At 41.1% G+C, this 23,694-nt stretch overlaps 1 protein-coding gene across 1 annotated transcript in view; it reads right to left on the reverse strand.

The window, feature by feature from the left end:
* Positions 1-638: 638 nt before the first annotated feature.
* EBF2 (EBF transcription factor 2) overlaps positions 639-23,694 on the reverse strand; it is a 185,788-nt gene continuing 162,732 nt past the window's right edge. The window contains exons 11-16 of the mRNA XM_020282567.2: positions 19,428-19,516; positions 18,015-18,080; positions 17,755-17,932; positions 15,151-15,336; positions 7,764-7,931; positions 639-3,568 (exon numbers count right to left, since the gene is read on the reverse strand). Of these exons, the coding sequence (XP_020138156.2) occupies positions 3,537-3,568; positions 7,764-7,931; positions 15,151-15,336; positions 17,755-17,932; positions 18,015-18,080; positions 19,428-19,516 (719 nt within the window). The 3' untranslated portion in view covers positions 639-3,536. The remainder of the gene's footprint in view (positions 3,569-7,763; positions 7,932-15,150; positions 15,337-17,754; positions 17,933-18,014; positions 18,081-19,427; positions 19,517-23,694) is intronic.

Genomic DNA, 23,694 nt, shown 5'->3' on the forward strand with positions numbered 1-23,694 from the left:
ACCATTCACTCTATTCCAAAATTTCTACCATTTGTAGGAGGCCTGGTCCAGCCCTGCCTTCCCTGTAAAGAAGGAACCTTCTGTGACCACCACGACTCCCTCTGCTGTCTCCTCTGAGCTTCTACAGGTACGAGCTACCTTGTGTGTGTCGTCTCCTTCCCCGGGCCAGGTGTCTTGCTCCTTCCTTGTGATGTAAAAATAGGTGCCAAGTCTTCATGCCCCAGCCTGCAATTCTGTACCCAGTGTCTGACGAGTCAAATGAGAATATGTGTTCATTGAGCAGTTTCAAATCAGAGTAGACTGCCCACCTCGCTCAAGATTCCACACAGCCAAAATCTAACATAGCAAAAAGCATCCTTTGAGTTTTGGGTTTCCAATGAAGGAATTTGAACAGATGGATATATAGAGATGAATATATACAGAAAAATGAACTGAAGTCATATGTATTCCCTCCTTTAAGTGAATACCTTAGTAGGCTTTCCATGTAAACAAAAGTTACGGCAAGATTTCCTTAATCAGAGCTTGGGTCCCAGCAGTGATACGAAAATCCCCAAACTTAAGAAACAAGTCCCAAATTGAATTCCTACCACTTGAAAAAATAAAATAAAAAAAAAAAAAAAAACAGCAAGGCTCTAATCCTTTTTACAGTACAAAAATTTTATTTTTTTGTTAGGATAATTTAAAGTTTAAAACTGAAGTAGACATATTCATTTTACAAACAAGATATTCTTTAAGTAAGACCGTTAAAAACAGTAAACAAAAAAGCTGTCTTTACAAAAAGCTCTGTGCATAGCAACTTTATACTGTATATAACTGACAAAGCAAAACAATTAAATGAAACTATACAGTTTGAAAATGAGACCTTACTGTACAAAAGGTAGAGAAGATAATGGTTTTTAAACCATGCATATTGAAATGTGCAAAGAAAAACTGAAAAGAATTACAATGCTATAACAACAAAAAAATGAGATAAATAATGAAGTAAATTGTCCCTTTAAATGAAAAATCTTACACAGCTCCTCTTACAAAGATAGGATAGAATTTGTAGTTACCTATAGAAATACTCGTATTCCAAGTGGCACAAAAATAACCCGGGACTGGAATGATTCAATAGCAATGACTAAAGAGGACAGGGTAGCTTTCTTTTTAATTTATTAGTACACTAAAAATAATCCTTACACACATTTGTACAATTAAATAGATCTGTCGCTGCCAGGGTTCTAGCTGAATGGTCAAGGACGTCTGGGATTTAGTGACACGCATTTTTCGGTGTAAAGCTACCAACAAAGTCTACAATCATTTTGAAGACAGTACTGCACTCATCTTCATGCAAGAGCAAAATTCACAGGTTCTAAAAGCAATGCTACTTAAAAAAACATTTCCTTATGTTGGATTGGCTCAAATCCAGGTCTCTAAACATGCTTAATTTTGATCTGCCTTCACTTTTGGACGGTAATGTTTCTATTCCTCACCTTCTTCCCCTTCCATCGGGTTTTTCACTGGGGAAGTTTTTCCTTGTGTGTTTCTGTGTATTTTGGCGCTTTAAGCCCTGACAATGAGGGATTGTCAGCAGTAGTTACAAGCATGCCAGGTTTCCAAAACCTCGGATTCTCGTGCATAGAAAGGATATAGGTCGTGTTGAGTAATTCCAGAATGGATTAAAGGCAATAAGACAGTTGGAGGCTGGATAGTTGTGGGTATATATCAATGGGGCAGAAGAGAAGCAATGCTGAATTAATGAAGTTTTGCAAAATTGGCTCAGATGCGCTAAAGATGTTTTTCCATGAGTGCTGCGTCAACTTCTAACGTTGGAACCCCAAACCCAGTCTGTGTATAGAGTATACTGTGGTGCCAATGAGCCAACACGGAGAACCCTGACCTGGAAAAAAAATGGCATTCGTGTTGGCAATCCTAGTAAGTCTGCATACGTCTCTAGCATCACACAGGCTCTCAAGAATCCACCACCGTTAGCATCTACAGCAAGGTTTTCCCCCACAAAGAGCTAGTTGCAGAAGCACCAAGTGCCCATCAGAGGGCCCGGCAAGTGCACTGCTTAGAACGCAGATGCTCCTGATCTCCAAATCTCCCAGGAACCTGGATCTCCATTTCTTTGAACATCAGGAGAGGGGGTTTAGGGCTTTTAACATTCCTCTTCCACACCCCATCTCATTCTTGCCCGGAAACAGTGTCAAGTGGGATGCATATGTTTTGTTTTTTCAAGAGAGTCGAATGCCATGAAAGGGGAAATTTACAGAGAGAGGAAAGGACTTGGACATTCGAAGACCGACTTCTTAGGAGTCCATGAAAACAGAGGCATCTTCTCCAAATCCTGTCTCTCAAGTTCTGTGGGGCTTTATACCTCTGTACCGAACCAGGCAACCAAAGAGGAGGGGAGTGTATGGCTCTGTCAAGGACAAATTCCAAAGGGGCCCCTTGGTTAAGAAAGTCACGTGGCTTTGGCTCTTCCTGAAGGTGAGATACTTCTTCCTGGGGATGCTCAGAGCCTGAGACACACTAAAACATGGGAGTTCTCTGCATGGCTCAGGGGAGAATGTTGAAAGCTAATGTGAATTTTTAAAAAATATTCCCCAAGAGTGAATACCGAAAGGGACACATATGTTCAGACAGCAGCTGAGAATGAATTGATGGGTTTGAGTATTCACGTACATGCATGTACTGTAGTCTTAAGTTACATGTTCTTGCCCATGGGTCAATAAAATGATGGAAAAAGATGGGGATGTAGGATGGGGGATAAGAATCTAGGTAAGTAACTGCAATAATAATCACACACCTTTATAACTCGTTACTACAGGTTTGCATCATTTTCATTTTACATCAGGAAGAGAAATTCTTCCCTTCCAAAAAAAAGGGTCTTAATTTCTACCTCAACTTCTACTTACAATAAGTTACACGTTTATTTATTTAAATAATTGTAAAACATTTTAAAATTTTTCCCTTTTTTTGTTCGTTTTTTTTCTTTTAAAGAGATTAAACTATAAGCAAACACACATACAACATTTCATCATTCAATTCAGGTTTCATTTTAAGAAAGTCTTCCATGCTGGTACCCTGTTTTGTTCAATTTTTTTTTCTGCATAAACTAAATTGGTATCTGAAAGGCTTCATAGAAAATAGAAACTTTCAACATTTTTTTTCCTACAAACAAAAACAAATAGTATCCAAAATATTAAGCATTAATCGTTTGCCAATTTTTTTTCTTAAATATTTTACAAACATAGGAAGGTGGTTTTCATAATGTTCATAACAAAGAATTGCATTTCTGCTCTGAGCACTGACTACGTCAATGACATGTTTTGTCCTTGTCCCCAGGAGGGTCAGTTTGTGCAGCCACCATCAGAGCTACCAGGGGACGTGAGACCGAGTGAGACGCCGGCTCCTTGCCTACCCAAGTGTGTCCATCGTGTTCGTTTGGCGGGCAACACTCCCCCCCTGCAAAGAGCTCATAGTGCTTTCCTCGTTATTGGTCCATCAGAGTAAGTAGTTTTGTGCTATAACAAAGCAGTTCTTCCTCTTCTTTACATCGGTGGGACGACAAGTCCAGTCATGGCTGCAAGGAGAGAGTGACACAGGAATGAGCCTTGGAGACCTTGTACGTTAAAGGCTACCACATAGATTGGGAGGCAGGGAATGGGTAAGGGCAGATGTGATCCAGAGAGAGGGTGCCCTCAGCTTATGTAGGAACCGATTTTCCCCAGGGATAGCCTAGGAGAGGAAATCACTGAAATGCAAACATTGTTGAAGTTTCGCGCGGGAGGCCAAGAGTGCTTGTTTTGTTTCATATTAATGGGTTGTATTACAATTTAGTTTGCATCTATTATCTCATCTATACATGTGGGATATATTTTTATTAGACTAAAATAATTTCCAGATTATACTGTTGCAGATCACTTAGTTGGACCAGGAAAGGAAACTCTAGGTGCTGACTTTTGGGCATCAATGTAACAAATCAAACCTTCTTCTTCCCATCCTAGATTTCTTTATATTCATTCTAGCGTAAATTTGTTTTGTTTTTAACTAGTTCATCTTCCTTTGGCACTAAAATCTGCAGTTCTCCAGCACGCAGCAGGTATCTTGTTCTTCAAGCAGCCCTTCCCTTTCATTAGCTCCTTGGGTACTTCTTAGCCACCCAGGAAGGAAGGGGCTGAGGAGTTTTAAATGCAATAAACAAAGTTAAGAAGCTGAGTCCAAATTCTACTGCCTGAGAGCTACACCCACATTCACTAATGAATCCTGACCCACTAGCATAGGAGACTTTAGTTCCTAATCTGGGAGTCTCCCCCATCCCCAGCCTTCATCCTCTCTCCAAGTGCAGTAATCTACCGTCTCCTCTCTCTAGTAAGAGGATGCAGACAATGCCTGTCTGGGTGGAATCATGTCCAAGGTGTTCCCTCGATGTGACAAATGAACACACAGCTGAATGTATTCCTCTGGCCTTGGCTTTCAGAGGACGGGCCCATAGAATTTTCGCCTCCTTGGAAAATGGCAGAATAGTTTCCTTACATCTAGGGGTTCTCAAATATCATAGAAGCATTTTGCTGAGTGGTGCTTACTAAATTTACAAGCAAATGGCTAAAATTCTCTCTCCCCTACTCCACACCAGCCAGACCTCTCAGGCAAAATTGTCAGCCATCTATTTCCCTGCCCATACAGCCTTTATTGAATGTTTGTGAGATCTGGATTAAGGTCTTACACAGCTAGCAAAGCCTTAATTATTTTTGCCTGTATTACTATATATTGAATCGATGTAACTTTTCAATAAAGGTGGTTCAATTCCGGACACTCCCCGATGACTTAGAGATATAGCAACCCTAGTAATTATCCCAGAGTGTAGGAGTTTTTTCATTTTATTTTTTCTCCTGGAGGGAGCTGGAAAATGAATCAGACACACAGCGTATGATATTATCTCGACAATCTATACTCATCAACTGTAAGTGCCTGATTGACGAGGCAGAAGGCGGGACCGTGAATGTGGGTGTAGCTCTCCGGCAGTAGAATTTGGACTTGTTTATTGCATGTAAAACTCCTTAGCCCATTCCTTTTCATGGGGGCTAAGAGAAAAGTACCAAAGAAGCTAATGAAAGGGCAGAGCTGCTAGAAGAACAAGACCCCCTGTGTGCTGGAGAACTGCAGATTTTAGATATTTCTCCTCTTCCTAGTCCCACATCCAGACTAGGGGGTGGGGGGCAGATCTCTGCTGGGTGGTGACCCTGACTTTTCACTTGTAGAAACCACAGCCAAGAGGCAGAGAGCAGATAATTAACTGGAGGTAAAAGTAAGCATTTTCATTGGGGGATGAGAGATACTTAGCTGCACTTTGTCCATTTCCTTTATCTTTGGCATTTCATGGGAAAGCAGTAATCAGTCTTTGGCCCAGGGGAGAAGTAGGTACGGGTAAATGGGCAGTGGACAGTCAGAGCACAGGCTCTGGAGCCCAAACGTCTGGGCTTCGGTTCAAGTCATCGGCCACTTGTTTGGCCTTGGACAAACTGCTTAACTAAAGATGGTGATGCTGGCATGCCATGAAAGGAATAGTTCGCGAAAGGCCGTGTTCAGCGCGTTGCCTGTAGGTAAGGGCAAGTCTTTGTCGTGTCCTCTGCAGAGGAGTGAGACTGTCTCGCCTTCCGAGGGTGTGCAGAAGCCCTCCCCCCCGTGATCTCATTTTGGCTCTCACCGCCTGTCCCTGCAGAGGGGGAGCTCCCAGCTCGTCAGGCCCCTGCCATCCCGGGACTGTGGAGGGTGCGTTAGACCTCAGCTTGGTTTCCTCCTAGGACGGGACATTGAACTTCCGTTCACCTGGCCCAAAGTGGGGAATGGTAGAGGGCAAGACCTCTGAGGATAGCCTCATCCCTGCCTAGTTCTTCACAGCCACCTGTGGGGAGAGCTAGCGATTCTCTAGACTGAGCAGATTCACAGGGCCTGGAAGAGCCCGTCCAGGGGTTCAGACTCTAAGGTTTTACTCAGCGTCACTCTTTTGTTTCTCTACATATCACTTGACATTTTCACAGTTCTTTGCGAACTTGTTTAAGGCTACAGCCCTAAATCGGCAGGTGATTCTTTTCCTTCTCTACCTTCCCCTCCTCCTTTTAAAGGTTCAAATCACCAGAGAAATGTGGAGGGAACTGCGGGATCCCAAAGGGGGTTGGGACGTCGCAGTGACTCCACAGCAATGAAGCTAGAGCCGCTGCCTTCGTGGAGCTGAGTCGCGGCTCCTGCAGCCACACCCCCAGCCGCCTGACCAGAAGTTTGCATGGTTGGGGACCCTGGAGGAGGTCTTCTGGCTATTACCAGGTACAGCTGCCTTCCAGCTCTTCAGGCTGATTCAAACCTGACTTTGGTAACACGCAGGGAGCCCTGGGCATGTAGCAAGATGCAGAGTGAGGGTTACTGGCTGTGGGAGCCCATGAAAAATCTGTCCTGGCCGCCCTGGAGGGAGTCCCCCTAGACGGGACAGATGGAGAAGAGCTGAGATGACCCTCTCTGCTTCCTCATGACAGAGGCGGAAGGGAGGGCTGGCAAGTGGAGGTTTAAGTGAAACTGAACATGTTTGCCAGGAGTGAGGATAGGGCTGCATCCCTCCTGCCGTGCCCCCTCACCGAAACGGTTATGGGGAAGGCAGAGGCAGTGGATGTTCAGCCTTGTGAGAAAGTTCTGGGCTCATCCCCTAATGATGGGAGGGAAACCACTGGCCTCTGACGAGACACTTAGCTGCAGGCTGAGCCTGCTTCTTCATGGGTTAGACATGTGGATAGAAACCACTGCATATTTGATGGCTTTTTTGTTTCTAACTACCCCCACACATTGGGTGGCATGTAGAGCCAACAGCTGTGTCCACTTGGAAGTAAAGCGATTCTTCCAAGTGCTGGGTTTTCAGCTCTGGTTTTGACAGTTTCTGTTAAGTCGGTTAACTTCAAGGAGATGCCGTCGTCTCCAACAGGAGGATGGGACAGGACCCTAATGGGCCTCCCAAGCCACCAGGCAGATGCCGTCCCAAGGACAGCACAGCCCCCTCCCCCTCTGCTGACCTCACAGGCTTTAACCGAACTTCTGCCTTTCCTGGTTTATCCAATGCTGCTCGTCGTGAATGTTTTCATCTCGAGATATGAGGAACAGCCTAAAAATAACATGGGGTGCCACTGCTCAGCAATCTGCTCCTCTGCCGTGAGCTACCTCCCCTCTACCACAAGATGATCAGATTCTCATGTACTCAGCACATTTGTGTTACGTCATGTCATTTTATATTTTAGGACATTGCTCAAAAATGGGTGTGACGGGTGATATTAATTTTCATCCTCAGAAACAGTGTGCCTTTTTCTCTCTCTTTCCTCCCCTACCGCTGATCAGGCACCTGCTATCCACTTGACCAGCGTGCAACCAGAATTCTTGGAACTCGCTGGTCTCTGTCTGTACTTGCCAAGGGAACGTGCATGCACTGAGGATGGAAACCCGATCAGGGGAGCAGTCATCACTGTGTGGCATCTGATGGGGTAACAGGGCAAGTTCTGGGAAACAGCATAGAGCTAGGAATCCTGACCCTCCTGGATTGTATGCATGCCTCTGCGACCCGTGGGGTTTCCCCCCATCTTGCTCTTAGAGCACTAGCCCAGTTGCACTCCATGCCTCAGGATGAAAATGCCGGGGCATCTCTTTGCAGGGGAAATGGCTGGGGCTACGACCTGATGCTGTTTACTCTTGCTTGGTGGCCCATGGGCCCTGCTTACTCTCGCAGTGTTACCTCCGCTTACCTCTGAATCCGTTTCCATTGCCGCTGGAGCAGGCGGGGGAAGGGGAGCCCTGGGGCCTGATGACAGGGGCAAAGGCACTCTTCTGTTTGACAGCAGGAAAAACTGAAGAGGAAAACGGGAGGATGGAGGACGTGCTGGAAGATCCGACGGTGGGACTCGATGACATGACTGGAAAGCAAATGCACAATCAATCCTCCTTTAGTGACGGGGCTGGTCCGAATGTTAAGGTCTTTCTCCAGTATGCACATTTGGCACACGGTTACCGAAAAATTATTAATTTCCAGGCATTGATCCAGATTGCAGAGATTAAAAAATTGCAACAACATTCCCACCCTGTCCAGTGGGAGGAACAGACACAACTAGTACAGTAATGATCCTATTAGAGGAGTGTACACAATGCTAAGGCGATGGGCATCAGCAGTGACACTGGAACAGGTCTTAATTCATGAGTAGAAGTCTGGCAAGAGAAGACAGAGACCCAACGTGCCTGAAAAAAAAAAATCATCCTATCTACCCAGCAATGAAAACTGCTTAGTCACCCTCAAAAGAAGTCCTATCTGGGAGCTATGTGCCTCCCCGGTAACTCCTGTGACTCTGGAGGTTTGGCCTGGAGGGTTAATATCTTCTCTGAAAGTGCCATCTCTGTGGGCCACTTCCTCATTAAATGTAAAAGTTTATTAACATGTAGAGGATTGTTTCTCTCCCCCTGTACTTTCAGGGCTCTTGGGAAATAAAACTACAAGTCAGCCTCCCCTGACATAATCTTTAGGGGGGAAGAAAACACCAACATTAACATTAAAATGACTTAAGGGAAGCCAAAAGCTAAATGTCACAATTTCCAAGAAAAATAAAAGCAATGAAGTGCCCCACCGAGTTACATCATGAGAGAAGATAATTCTGTCTTCTATGTTCAACTTGCTCAAGAAAGGGGTAAACTAGAGTTCACAAGGGTAAAAGTCTTAGCACCTTATAGTACAAGGTCAAGTTTTAGGGACTCATTTGACCATAATTCCCAGAATTCAGAACTGTCCAAGTCCCATGACTTGGTAAAAGAATTATCGGAGGCTAACGGCAAAGCCCAGGATGAAGGTTTGCAGTGCCGCTGACTCCAGAGGACCAGCTACCCCACCAAATAAATTTTGAACGTGAGACCCTGAGTGAGCCTTAGGATTGAAACACTCCACCCTCGTTCACCTCTCCCCAGGAGGACATAAAAGAATTGTTGTTTCAGAGTTGAATAAGCCCATGCCCATTTTAAATGTTTTGCAAAAATTTTGTAAAAATGACATCCAAATTAATTTAAAATTTAATGCAGTTATTATAAAAATCCTAAAAGGAACTTTAATAATTTGCGTATTTCAACAATTTGTGTTTACCTGTTTTGAAAAACAGTAACTATGAAAGAGCTATAAAGTTTTCAGATATCAAAATGATAAATTTACACTAGTGAACCCAGTGTTGTACTTGCATAGAGACAAATCTTTAGAGCAAAACAGAGTCCAGACACAGACCTGCATGTAAATGAGAATTAATACTTAATAAAGGCAATATTTTATATTAGTGGGCAAGTAAATGCATGGAAAAATACACTAACCATTTGGAGACTAAATTTAGAGTACTTCCTTATGTTAAACACCAAAGTAAATCTAAGTAGATTAAAGAGTTGTTTGTAAAAGCAAAATTATAAAAGTGCTGGTAGAAATATTAGGACAGTTATAGAGTTTGTATAATCCTTTTAACCTCAAAGCCTAACTAGAAGCTCACAGATAGATTTGCCACATAATGGAAAGCTTCTGTAGCACATACAAAAAAGGTAAATGACAAATTAAGAAAAATATTTGCAATCCTTTAGATATGTTCATATCCTTAATAGCTAATAAGTTTTCATAAGTTAATTAGAAAAAGAGTAGCACCCTGATAGAAAAATAGACAAAGGACACAAAAAGTCTGGAAAAAGAGAAATGAAAATGTCCAAGAGACCCATGCAGAAACACTCAAACCGATTATTAATAAAATGTTAATTAAAACAGTAACAAGATGTTATTTTCCACTTACTAAATGGATAAAGATTAAGAAAAAATTAACAGGGCGGGGAAACATACTCTTTCTTTTCTGAGGGGAGAATTAACCTCTCTAGAGGGACTTTGGCAATATATATCAAAGTATTTTAAAATGTGCATATCCTTTGACCCACTAATTTAATCTCTAGAAATTAATTCCAAGGAGATAATCATGAATCTGCCAAAAATAATAGATTCAAGGGCATTTTTATAATAATGAGAAATTGGAAAATAACTTAAGTGACCCACAATAGGGTAAATTATATTATGCCTGTACAATAGAATGCTATGCAAACATTAAAACTAACATAATATTGTAAACTAATATTTAATCACATGGAAATATGTGCCCCCTCATATGAAAAGGGTGGATTACATAATAACATACGTCAATCCCATCTGTATATTTAAAAATGCACATAGCAAAAGTCCAGAAGAATGGGACACATATCTAAACTTTCAGTGATGGTATCTCTGGCTGATGTGATTATGAATATCCTTAAATTTATTCCTTTTATCCCTATTTTCAAAATTTTCTACAATGAATATGTAGGAGAAACCAGTAAAAGCCATTACATTTTTCAAAAGAGAAGAAATAGAAACAATAAATATAATCCTTAGCACTGAGCTTAATAGTTTTTGGGGTTTTTGTGACAGGGTCTCACTCTGTCACCCTGGCTAGAGTCCAGTGGCATCATCATAGCTCACTGCAACCTCAAACTCCTGGGCTCAAGCCATCCTCCTGCCTCAGCCTCAGCTGGTACATACCTGTAGCTGGCACTACAGGTACGCACCACCACAACTGGCTAATTTTTTTATTTTTTGTAGAGACGGGGTCTACCTCTTGCTCAGGCTGATCTCGAACTCCTGACCTCAAGCAATTCTCCCATCTTGGCCTCCCAGAATGCTAGGATTACAGGCATGAGCCACCACACCTGCCCAGTGTTTTTGAATCATTTTTCCCTCTACCATTTTACTGCCTATAAACAAAGTTGTTTGCTAACCCTTCTGATACAAAAAAAAAAAAAAAAAAAGACTAATAAATTCTCAAATTCCTAGGAGCTTGATGACTGTGGTCAACTTTGAAAGCAAATGTCATTCCTAATATTTGTTCTCCATTCTTAGGACGTGAGTCTTGCAGCACAGGATTTTATGGAGCCTGGCTTCCTACCTATGGCTTGGGAATTTTACCACTTCCACCCTGTCTTTCATTGGTCTCATGGAAGAATGTCATTGGTTGTGCATCACAGCAGATGCTGAAGCTTTCGAAATGTATCTATCCATGTCTCGAAGGCTATCCTAAAGTTAACAATGGCTCTCTCTGCATAAAAATAGAGTGCACCATTTTTTTCTTTTTACCTACACACACTTTGCAAATTGTCTGTCATGCAACTATGAACTATAGTAATAGGATTTTTTTCCCCAAAAAAAGTGCAATCAAAATGTTAAAAAGAGATTTCTTTCAATGAGAGCATGCTTTCTTTTAAAAATTATTTTCCTATGTTAATCCATTATATATAGCACATTATTTTCATATGTGCTATATTTTCTATAATCATTTAATCTTTTATAATAGAAAGTATCTTGCTATTTATTTTTGAAAATATAAAAAAATGTCAAAGCCCAGGGCATTATATCTCAGACTCTGTAAGTGAAGTAGGAGCCCTTGAGGTCGGGTCACAGGTTGGATACCTGCCTGCATGGACTCTGTCCAAACTGTGCATTGGCTTGGTGGCTGTTCTGCTTTGGAAGAAGTGGTCCCCGCGGGTGCTGCAGGCTTGTGGAGTAGACCGTCTTTGGGGACGGCAGAGCGCACCATTTTAGGAAAGTTGATCACACATATTTCCAATTGAGAATTTCTCTGGACATCTCTCTATGGACAGAGGCCAAAGGCAAGGCGAGCACATCTGGCCCAGAAATCTATGTGAACACGGGGAGTTAAGGAAAAACCACTTTTCTTCTTACAAGGATTGATTGGCTTACACGGTCCCAGCTGGAAGTCACCGGGCACATATCCTCCTTTGCATTGAGCCATTGCATTTGTTGGCGCTAAGGGGTCTGTCAGCATTTCATTATAACCCCCTATTGTCAGGGGTTTAGAATTCAGCCATAAAAAAAACTTGCACTGAGCTGGAACTTGGCACACACTGCTACCGCCAGGAAGTGAAGTTTGTATGTAAAATTGAAAAAACATCTGTTTGGCCATTTTGGAAATAGTGTGAGAGCAAAAGCAGTCAAGATGCAGGTTTTTGATACTCTACGTTGGCCGTAATGCAAGTCGAACTTGACCGAGAGGCTTGGCTCTATTTCTTTTTAAATGTGTCTGGCAAGTGATGGCTCCGTGGCATGGTCCGGGCGTATCAGACGCGTTGCAAACATAATATGAAAAGTCACAGGAATGTGTTTTCAGACACAAGCAGCAGAACTGACACGAGGTTTTCCCCTGGGCTTTTTAAAATATTTTCCGGAGAAGTTAAGACTTTGCTGGGTAGAAATATGGGTCAGGTGCTATTGTAATGAACTCCACCGGGTATTCAGTAGGAGAATTTGACTGTAATGAATGCACTGTTTGGAATCCCGTTCCCAGTCTGCAACTCCTGCAGACCCTACCTCCCATTGGAAAGTGCGAATGATCACACCAGATATGGTAGGAGCCGGGGAAGGTCCTCTGCCATCTTTCCCTCTCCCGGTTGGGCAGGGCGTATGCCCCTTCTCTTCTTTTTCCTATTCTATCTATGCTGTCTTGTTTTAAATGGTGATTTGGAGATTTGGCGTGTTGTTATTTTTCTTGCGGCAGTAGGTTTAGGTGGCCGTGAAAGCAGAGTGGAAGGAAATTGTCACCTGCTAGAATGAGAAGGGGTTCCTCCCTGCCCAATGAATTATCTAGTAAGAAACATTAAGCAATTAACACCCGAGTGCACATTTTCATTCATCTTTTCTCCCTGCCCCCTTCCTATCACACTTCATACTGCATTACTAAAACTTACCATTTTTGATCTACAACTATTTCATGTGGTTCAAACTAATACATACATAAAGGTGTGATTGGACCATATGAAACTGCCATTTTCGTAGATCAAAAAATAGTCAAATAGAGGAAATTTCATATGGTTCAGCTTAATAATACATTGTAAACATATTGAATGTTTCTTCTATTATCAAATAATTTAAAAACATGGTATTCCAAGACTGATGACATGTGTTCGAGTCCCATTTTTACTATTTACTGCCTATGAATCCTTAAGTCATTTAATAACTTCACCTCTTACAAGGAAACATGACAATGGCAATTATATCCATGTCACAAGTTTGTTATGAGGATCTGGCTGGACTCTGGAAGTGAACATGGTTTTAAGTTGTAAAAGAGAATGCAATTTTTAATCAATCTTATTGTCGACACCATTATGTAACATTATTTATGCTACGGATCTCTCTCTACGGCATCACTTATGGGGTTGTTGAAAATGTGGCCCCTTTACCACACCGGGCACCCTCTCCATGGGTCAGCAGGGAAAAGACCTCCCCAAGATGCCAGCAACAGAAGCATCCACATTTCGGAGCTACTTAAATAACATGTGGACATAAAACCTTATAACAAATAGTGTCTCTTTCTTTGCTTCAGTATCTTGTAAATCCAGAACCACATTAATGGCCACCTTGAATAGATCGAATGGCATTTGTGCTTACTCTTGGATTTATCTAATTTTCTTAAAAATATTTTTTCCTTTTGTCTATTTCTTATGAGATTCTGTTTTATAGATTCACATTCCCCATTTGACTATGATGATTCCCCCAAAACATTTTTGAAACATGTTAAGGTGAAAACAAGTAAAGAAAGAAATCAAGCAATCGTTTCTCTAGACCACGCTGGTCTAATTCATCTGGGCCACTGACGAGACACAATACGGAACTCATGTCTTTATAGTAACAAGATTGTAGTTGTATTAGAACCTCTACTGCCCTTTGCTACTTGGTACTGTATCTTTATCACAGTGTTTAGCGTTGAGTGCATGAATTGAACCAATAACCCAGAAATAACTCCTGGGCGTTTGGCCCCTGGGAGCCACAGGGCCAAAGGCAGCCTCTGTGCTGTTGCTTCCTGCGCCTGGCAGACACGGCTATCTGCTGCCCTTGACAAGTCCTTGTTCCTGGCAAGTGGGGACCACTCTGGGTGAAAGGTGCACAAGCCGCAGAACCTTGCAACAAGACCTAGCATTTCAAGAGCACTCCACTCAATCACCCAGACTCTCCATGTCAGCTTGGCCCCTGGCCCCAAGTATTCCCTACGTAGGTTTAAAAAACACATACTCTCTCAGGCTCCTGGGACCATTGTGTAAGTTCCTGGCGTAGCCCCAAAGCAACCCCAAATGAGTTTTCCCAACTTCCCAGAGCAGGAACTTTGCCGCTAGACCATAGATTAAGATGGAGAGGTTCTGTCTCAATATATCGCACGATTGCACGAAGTCAACTTCCACCTCTCTGGAGGTGCTGGAGGGAGGGGAGAGCCAGGTCACCAAGAAAAAAAAAGGAACATGGTGTGATACACAAAATGACTCAAAGGCATCAATTCTGTGCCCAAATTACTGCACTGCTATGTTCTAACTCAACGATCATGGGTAAGTCAGTTAACTGTCATGCACTGCAACTTTCTCGACTAGAACATGGAGATGACACTGCTGGCCTTGTTAAGTTCTTAGGAAGATGAAATATTACATCTGAAAGTGCCTAACGAAGGGTGCACATATTGTTAACTGAAACGGAATCTTAATTTATCACTCCTGTCTGCACGAACTACATATCCTTCTTTCTCTATAAGAAGACAGTCTGACTTTGTTGCCCAGGCTAGAGTGCCGTGGCGTCAGCCTAGCTCACAGCAACCTCAAACTCCTGGGCTCAAGCAATCCTGCTGCCTCAGCCTCCCAAGTAGCTGGGACTACAGGCATGCGCCACCATGCCCGGCTAATTTTTTCTATATATATTATTTGACCAATTAATTTCTTTCTATTTATAGTAGAGACGGGGTCTCGCTCTTGCTCAGGCTGGTTTTGAACTCCTGACCTTGAGCAATCCGCCCGCCTCGGCCTCCCTGAGTGCTAGGATTACAGGCATGAGCCACCGCGCCCGGCCATCCCAGAAGTCCTTAAGTAACCACACGAGCCAAAGTCCAGCTAAGGGAAAAGAAGGCAAGGCAGGAAGGACTTCCCGTCAGGAAATTACGGTGCTCCCTGACCACGTTAGGAAGATCTAAGAATGCAGTGTTCCCCTGCAAAAGCTGAAGAGTAAACCCTGGAGACAGACAAGCGTGGCGGGGCAGAGGCAGCACTTACTTCCGTAGGGGGACCCCGTGGGTGAGCCGTTGAGGAATCCCGGAGAGCCTGGCACGCCCAGGTTGGCCATGGGGACGTTGCTGTAGCCGTTCATGCTGTTGCTGGAGGTGCTGTAGTTGGACTGCTGAGGCGTGGAGCTGGAGGAGTAGCCCCGCGGGGAGATGCTGCTCGTGTTGCGGATGTACCCTTGACGACAGAGGGAAAGCCAGGTGACTCAGCTGGACCACGCAGGCGGCTGGCGCAGGTCCACACGCACCCAGGCTATAGGACAGCGCCCGCTGCCCCGGGCATGGGTGGCAAGTGTGCAATCCGCCGTCAGCCTTTCACATCCACCCACGCGAGGCCTGTCCCTCACATCTGCCCCTCCTCCTCTTTCAAGCCTGCACTCAGCACCAACAGCTCACACGGACCGTGTTTCCCCGAAAATAAGACCTGCCCATAAAATAAGCCCTAGCAGGATTTCTAAGCATTTGCGCAATAGAAGCCCTACCCCGAAAATAAGCCCTAGTGACGGGCGTGGCTACGCAGCGCATCTGCACAACCCATGCGTGTCGTCCCAGAGCGGGAAAGACGACGAGCAGCCCTTCTCATCTGCCCCGTGAGAGCTCTGTGGCTCCACATGAGAGACTGGGGCCAATGGTTCTAAAGGAAATAGAGTCGCAAGAAATTCAGGATGGAATTCAGGGTTTGGAGAGTTATGATGATGTTCTGGAAGAAGATGACTTAACTCTATTTGAATAAATGTAGATTGTTGCACCGTACTTAAAAAAAATAACACATCCCCTGAAAATAAGCCCTAGGTCATCTTCTTGAGGAAAAATAAATATAAGACCCTGTCTTATTTTCGGGGAAACACGGTAGGAGTGAATGACCAATGGCAGCGTGCAGTGCCAGCTCCCAAACTGTATTTCACGGGGCGCTAAGGTCCTGTGACATATAATTGGTGTCACTGAGAATAGCATTCTGCCATCACGTTTAGCTGGGCAGATATCATGCGCCGTAGCCATTTCTTGAAGATTCACATGGGAAAGGCCTAGATTTTCAATAAACTGGTTTCACTTTGCTAACCTAGTCTTTCACAAATTTCACCTACCATAGCAACTTTGAAGGGGGGACAGCAAAGGGAAATATCACTAGGGCCACTTGTAGTTTACGAAACACAGTTTTGGAAATGTTAGTTCAAAGTCACTGCCATGTGCTATGTGGGAGTGAGGGTCATTTTCATGTAAAAAGTATTGATGAGGTCGTCTCAGTGTGCTGTTCCTTGACCCAGGACTTTGAGACATCAGCGATTGAGGGGAGGGGACACTATGACTGGGACGGGAGAAGGAGTAATGTCTTCCCCATACTTCTGAAACCCCAGCACAGACACAGCGCCTAATCTATCCTGAAATAAATCACTCTGGACAACTGTTTCTAACACTATTTAGGAAACAACCCAAATTTATTGCCAAACGAAAAAGAATTTGATATATGGTCCATGGGTCAGTCCCATGTCTACCAAAAAAAAAAAAAAAAGTAATAATATGTTCCACCTACTCTTTTGTAAGAACAACTCACCCTGCACAAAAGAGTGAGGAATTTTCTTCCAGTGAATGAGTGAAATTAAACTATTCCAAGGCTAGGGACATAATTAGGAAGACTTGCTCCTTTTAAAAAATGTTTTATGATAGACATAGACTTTAATGATAAAATCAACCTCAATGAAAAAATTCTTTACATGATACTCTTTATATATATGTGAAAGCACAGTTGACTGTGTAAGTTTGTTGCTATGTATTTGTCTATGAGATAATATAAAATGGAAGACACCAGATAAAACCAAGCCATTCACTCTCGGTTACAGAGAGGGAGAGTTGAGTATAGTAACAGCAATAATCAGCCTCTTTCCATTATTCAACCTGATTATCACGACAGCAGAAGTATAAATTTTTTTCAATTACTACCTGTAAGCCTAGTTTCCCTAAGCCTAAACCATTCTAAATTCATAGTATTCAGTCTTATCCTTAAATATTTCCAGTCAATGAGATTCTACCTAAAAAGCTCAAAATCCAATATGGTATCATCTAGAGCAGGCGTTCTCAAACTACGGCCTGCGGGCCACATGCGGATGTTTTTGCCCGTTTGTTTTTTACTGCTGTATAATGTTGAAATAATCCAAACTACGACTGGATTGCTTGTGTGGAAACATACTCTGTGATGGCATATGACTCAGACTCTGACTCCTTCCATTCCGTGTGTGTGTGTTTGTGAATTTTTTTTTCAGATAGGGCCTCATTGTCACCCAGGCTAGAGTATAGCGTCATCATCATAGCTCACTGCAACCTCAAACTCCCGGGCCCAAGGGATCCTCCTGCCTCAGCCTCCCGGGTAGCTAGACTACAGGCACACACCACCATGCTTGGGTAATTTTTTCTATTTTTTTTGTAGAAACACGGTCTTGCTCTTATTCAGGCAGGTCTCAAACTCCTGACCTCAAGCAATCCTCCCACCTCGGCCTCCCAGAGTGCTAGGATGACAGGCGTGAGCCACCGCGCCCCGACCAGAACCAACCTTTTAAATACATAAGACGCATTTGGATGTGGACTCTGAGAAAGGTGGTACCTTGGTTATTTCCTTGTGTGGACTCTGAGATGCTGACCCCGAGCTGGCTGCCGTAGGAGTTGATGCCCATCATGCCCCCATGCGCTGGGGAGCTGGACAGAGCTGGGATCTGGCTGGGATTCCTGGGGACGCTGTAGAGGGCTTCGGCGATGTCTGCGGCTCGCTTCAAAATGATGTCCTGCAAAACGGCAGGCGGGGGTGAGCGTTTTATCCAGCCCGAAGGGCCAAAGGCAACAGGGTGCAAGATGTGAGCATCTCACCTGGTTATTGTGTGGTGTGCCGTAGAGAGCCTCCACGAGGTCTGCGGCTCTTTTCAACAGCATTTCCTGGGAAAGAAAAGAGAGGAAGGGGGTATAACTAAAGGCAAAACCCAAAATGGCAAGCAAAAGAAAATTACCAATAAAAACCAGGAGTCCACACACCCTCCTTCCCCCAAATGTAAATAATTAGCCAAGAGGTTCTATATTTGGTTTGACAGGTAGAATATAATATACATCTTTTTATAAATATGTATCTACATGAAATTCCCCTCTATAAAATAGCTCCATAACTGGGTGAGCTGCCAAAGCAAAAAAACAACCAAATTGAGGGTGAGGTTAAAATTAATAATGTCATGGAAGTCCTATTAAAAACTGCTTTCAGACCATTCTATTAAAAAATCCAGTACTCTAATTAACCAAATATTCTTAAACTGACTTGCTTTTAGCTGCTTGCCAAGGAGTTGTCCAGAGTACTGAAATTATCTTGGCAATGCCTTCTGCAAAATTTTCTTCTAATAAAGATGAATTCTTTCAATAATATTTCCCCCTGTTCACTTTAACCAGAGAGAATTAGTAATCACTAATCCCTTCCCTCTCATTTTGTCTTTTCCACCTCCTGTTTTTTACAGCCTTTTAAATTGCTATTAACCTACTTTCCAGATATCATCTAATTTAATGGTGGGGCTGGGGATTTTTCCAGGAAAAAAATAAAGGTGTGATGTAGAAGCAGCCGCGGTACTTAAATTTTATGCACAGTGCCGAAAAGAGAACACGGAGTTTTTATAATTTGTGTCTGTAATGTGCAAATATAAATGTAAAAATTAATAGTTTCTCATTAGTTGAATGACAATTAATAAATTGATGTACCTTTTAAATAAAGAAAGCTGACATCATGGGCTAGATTAATAATGTAATTTTCACAAGCAGGTTCATTTAAAACTCATGCATTTCATAAAAATCTCACAGAAATTTCATGTCATAATGGCATTTTCCTCTTCATTAAATACCTATGTACATAGTAGGCCCTCAATGAATAATTAATTGATTGTAGATTAATGGGCCCCTGTGATTATGGGTAAATAAAATCATATTTAAATACAAAGGAATAGAAGCTTCCAGGTCTAAGCAATTATGCAAATATTTATTTTTATAAAGTTGGCAATGTTTTATCAGCTGAATATGCCTATAGTATATCGGTTTTATAGGCCCAGGTTTTCAGACTTCCCATTCCCTCAGAGATTAATCATAATATATTTCATAGTTAGTAGGTATTTTATGTGCGTTTTGTATCTAAAACTTAGCCAAATTGCAAGGCCTAATTAATTTTAATGGGACTTAAATGGCTGAATTTGTCTAAGTTTGCTGAAATTCTACAGACAGGTTTCCCACATGTCAGTTTCCAAAGCCTTTTACCTTAGCTAATCTCTCAGGATCTCCAGGGTGCCTTGGGATGACTTTCTGCAGTCTCTGGAAGCCATAGTCTATGGTGGGTTCATTTAACGCTGAAAGATAAAAATCTTCTCCTTGAGTATATATCCTGGCCATAAAGCAAACCTGCTAATTAAGTCTTCCACAAGTAATAGAAAAAAATCTGATATTATCTATTTAGAATCAATACATAATGGGTGCAGTCACTTAGGGTTTTTGCTGTTGACATTAATTCACAGATAAATTTGGAATTCATAATAATTTCATGTTTTTCCATTAGAATAACATTTCGACATTTCAGGATTATTACGATTCTCTTATCATTTCTGCCTAAGTGCACACACTCGTAATTCGCTGCTCAATTTCAAATAATTAAAAAAAAAATTATATAATCAACTGTATCCCAATTGCTTATGAAGATAATAAACTACCTGTATATTATTTTCTCTCCTTCTCTCTCTTCTCTTGCCCATGTATGCCTTTATCGTCTATTAATTCTTCTAAATCTTACTTTTCATAATAATACTCAAATATATACATTTATACATATGCAAACCCTCTTGGAGCTTATTCTCATAAAACACTGTGCATATGCATAATGCTCTTTCACAATTGTAATTATATTGCGTTACACCTCCATTTGTAATAGGCCCTGCCACTATTCTGCAAGGTCCATGGGAGCAGGGCTCAAATTTTGTTTCACTGTTCTGTTCTTGTTAAGATAGGGCCCGGCACAGAGTCGGCAATTAGCATCAGTAATTGTACAACTAGTGAGTGAGTGAATGAAGGACATGCTTCAACTTTTCTACTATTCCAAAGAGTTTTCAGAGTTGATTCTTTTATTCTTTCTCCTTCTTCCTCCCTTTTTTTAAAAAAAAGTTTGTTGTTTAAATGTTATGGTTTCAAATTAATGCATGATCAAAGTAAAGAAAAAGAAATGAATAATAATCACCTGCATTCTTGTTATGCAGCAATAAACACAGAAGTGCGTATTTCCTTTTTAATCTTCCTTTTTGCATATACTCCTATAAATATCTGTTGCTATTATTCTATCAAAACAATACCTTTTAAGAAATTATTTAAAACATTAAATATAGAAGTAAAAAAATCACCCCAAAATCCCCCACTTAAGAGATGGCTTGGATTAACATTGCTGCTTATGTTCCAGATTTGAACACACACACACACACATATTTAAAATTGTTCAGAGACAGACCATTAGCACTGTTACATAACCTACTTTTTATCCACCTAACAATATATCATAAACTTTCCCCAGGTTATTAAATATTCCTTCATAACATTATTTAAAATTCCTGCATATTTTTCCATGACATGTTCTATAATTTATTTAAATAGCTTCCTAATGTTGGGTATTTAATGTGATCATAATTTCTCACTTTTATAAAAATCAGAGCAATAATTATCCTTTGCACATAACTTTAATTATTTCAACCAGCAAATTCCAACAGTTAGAATTACTGGACCAAAAATTATAATTTATATTTAAGGCCTTTTCCGCATTCTGTCAAATCACTCCTCAGGAGAATGTGTGGATTTATGCTTCCTCCAGCAATGCACGTGGCCATTTGAACTTACATTTCTTTACTCACTAATGAGGTTGAAGAATTTTCTCTTTTATATTTGCTGATCATTTTAATTTCTCCTTTTATAGATGGCTTATTAATACTCTCTGCACTCTTTTCTTTTGGGGATTAGTCTTTGCCTTTCAAAACTATTTTATGTATTAATTTTTTTAACACTGTCAACATGTTACGACGATATCACATCCCAATTTATCCTCAGGTGTTATATATAGAAAGGCCATGCTAAATCCTCTATCGGATAAGTACACTCACACACACACACAAATGTTTAGACATACATATGTGCATTCTTAAATTATTGAACCTATCTGGATTTATTTTGTTCTATAACATTATATATTTACATTTGCCACAACTTTATATTACAATTTTTTGAATGGTTTGTAGACATTCTGTTGTATTGATTTATGTTTCTATTTTGGGTGAGCATCATACTATTATGGTTGTAATACATGTTTAATATTTGATAGTATAAGTGTCCTTCCACAAATACACAATCTTTTTAAACTACATTTTCTCAGCTATTCTTATCCTTTTATTTTTCCAGATTAACCCTAAGGAAACTTCAAAAAATATTACAGTTGCATTAAACTTGTAGCTAGAGAGAAAACAGATGGTTTTGCAATACCAATATCCCGCCTTCTTTAAATTCTCTATTGAAGTGCATGTTACTCATCATCATACAGGTGCTACACTTTTTGTTTTTCATTTTTATTTTTTGCTATGTATTTCATTTTATTGCAAATATAATTACTCCATCGTATTTTCAAAGAGTCTTATTCGCGTCTAGAAACAGTTCTGCATTTTACGTATCTGTGCCAACAGTACATGCCAAGGTAGTATGTGGGCTCCTATGGTATAGTCATTAAGAGAATCGGCTTTAGAGTCGAGTACATCAAGCTGGGGTTGAATTCCAGCTCCACAATTTCTGTGAGCTGTTTAAAAATCCATCTCATGGGCTGGCTGTCAAAATGAAATAAAACCATTTATATAATGCTCCCTAGCACAGAGCTTAGCATAGAAAAGATCTTCACCAAAGGTAGTTCTTAGTTTGTAACCAAACCCCTGACAGATGTCACACAATTTTTTTTCTATCCATTTTCTTAGGCTTGTGTCTTCCTATAATATACACGTAATGATCATCTTATCTCCTTTCGCTAGATATGTTCATCGCATCTAGTTTTCTTAAGCCCGTTCTTGCATTGGTTAAAACTTGCCAAACAATGTCCCTGGGAAGAACACTAACATTTCACTGTCAAATGTGGCGTTGATGATTTGAGATAGTATTATTTATCACGCTTCATGAAGGGTTTTTATCAGGACTTGTTGGAATTTTAGAAAATTATAATCACATGAATTTTCTTTTTTGACCAGTTTATATTGTATTTCATCATATACTTTCTAATGTTTCACAATTAAACATTAAGTCATAGACGTGGTATATAATTTTCTTGGTATATCTGTGAATTCAATTTGTTAATATTTTCTTAAGACTACTGGTGTGAGGATTAAATAAATTAAGTTACTAAGAATAGTTTCTGGCACATGGGAACCACTCAACTGTCAGTAGTTATTGTTGATAGGGATTTATGTGCTCATATTAATAACTAGGAATGTGCATAGCTCTGTCCAACTTATGATTGGTTTTTATATTATACTAGCTTTGAAAAATAAATTTAGAAATTTTTTATATTTTATCCTATATGGTCTATAAAATTTATATAGCATGGGTAGTATCTCTTGGCTAAAAGTTTCAAAGAACTCTGGTAAAATTGCTCTTGTTGAGGTTACCAATAATATTTTAACCGAACCAAGAGGAACTTTTCCATTCTTTTCTTAACCCCAAATTGGCATTCAGTACTGCTCAGGTTCTCGACTTCTGGAAATACTCCTAACTACCCACTGGCTTTCCTGGACTCATACTGCCCACTTTTCCTCCTACCTCCCTGACCACGCCATCTCAGCCTATGTGGAGGACTGGTCTTTCTCTGCCCACCTTGTAAAAGTTAATGCTCCTCAAGTTTATTGCCAAGGCAGTCTTCTGCTCTGCTACACATTCTCCTGGACGATTTCATCAATGCCCCGCCATTTCCATGGCAAGCTACATGCGGATCATCACTAATCTTTAGTCCACATAGCCTGCTCTAGATTCAACCTTATATATCCAGCTGTTGGCTGGAAAATTCCATGCAGATGTCCTATAGATTCTTACCATCCAAGCACATGAGATTCTCAGTGAACAGCACCATCATCCATCTGACTACCAGTCAGAAACCTGTATTCACTCTCTCTCAATAGGATTCGCATTTTTCTAGAAAAATCATCCAGTTCAAGATTTTAAATGTTTTAGCATATATTCTATATAGTATGTGATTGAAATTTCTAACCTTCTATCTATAGTTCTATTCCTCCACCCCTTTTGTTGTAATTTTCTCAATAATCACGTTTCTAATTTTGACTTCCTTTAGTTCTAAGAAGAATATCCTAAAGTTTCTAGATAGTCAAATATTTAATTGTTACTTGCTCATTCTAGTCAAGTGCACTGGATTCAAAAAGGTAGTCTGCACAGTATCTGCTTTTTGGAATTTACTGAGTTTTTTTGTGAATTAATACATATTAGTCTTGTCTGCATTCTACGGGTAATG

The sequence above is a fragment of the Microcebus murinus genome, chromosome 24 (assembly GCF_040939455.1).
Source record: "Microcebus murinus isolate Inina chromosome 24, M.murinus_Inina_mat1.0, whole genome shotgun sequence".
In the NCBI taxonomy this organism is placed as follows: domain Eukaryota; kingdom Metazoa; phylum Chordata; class Mammalia; order Primates; family Cheirogaleidae; genus Microcebus; species Microcebus murinus.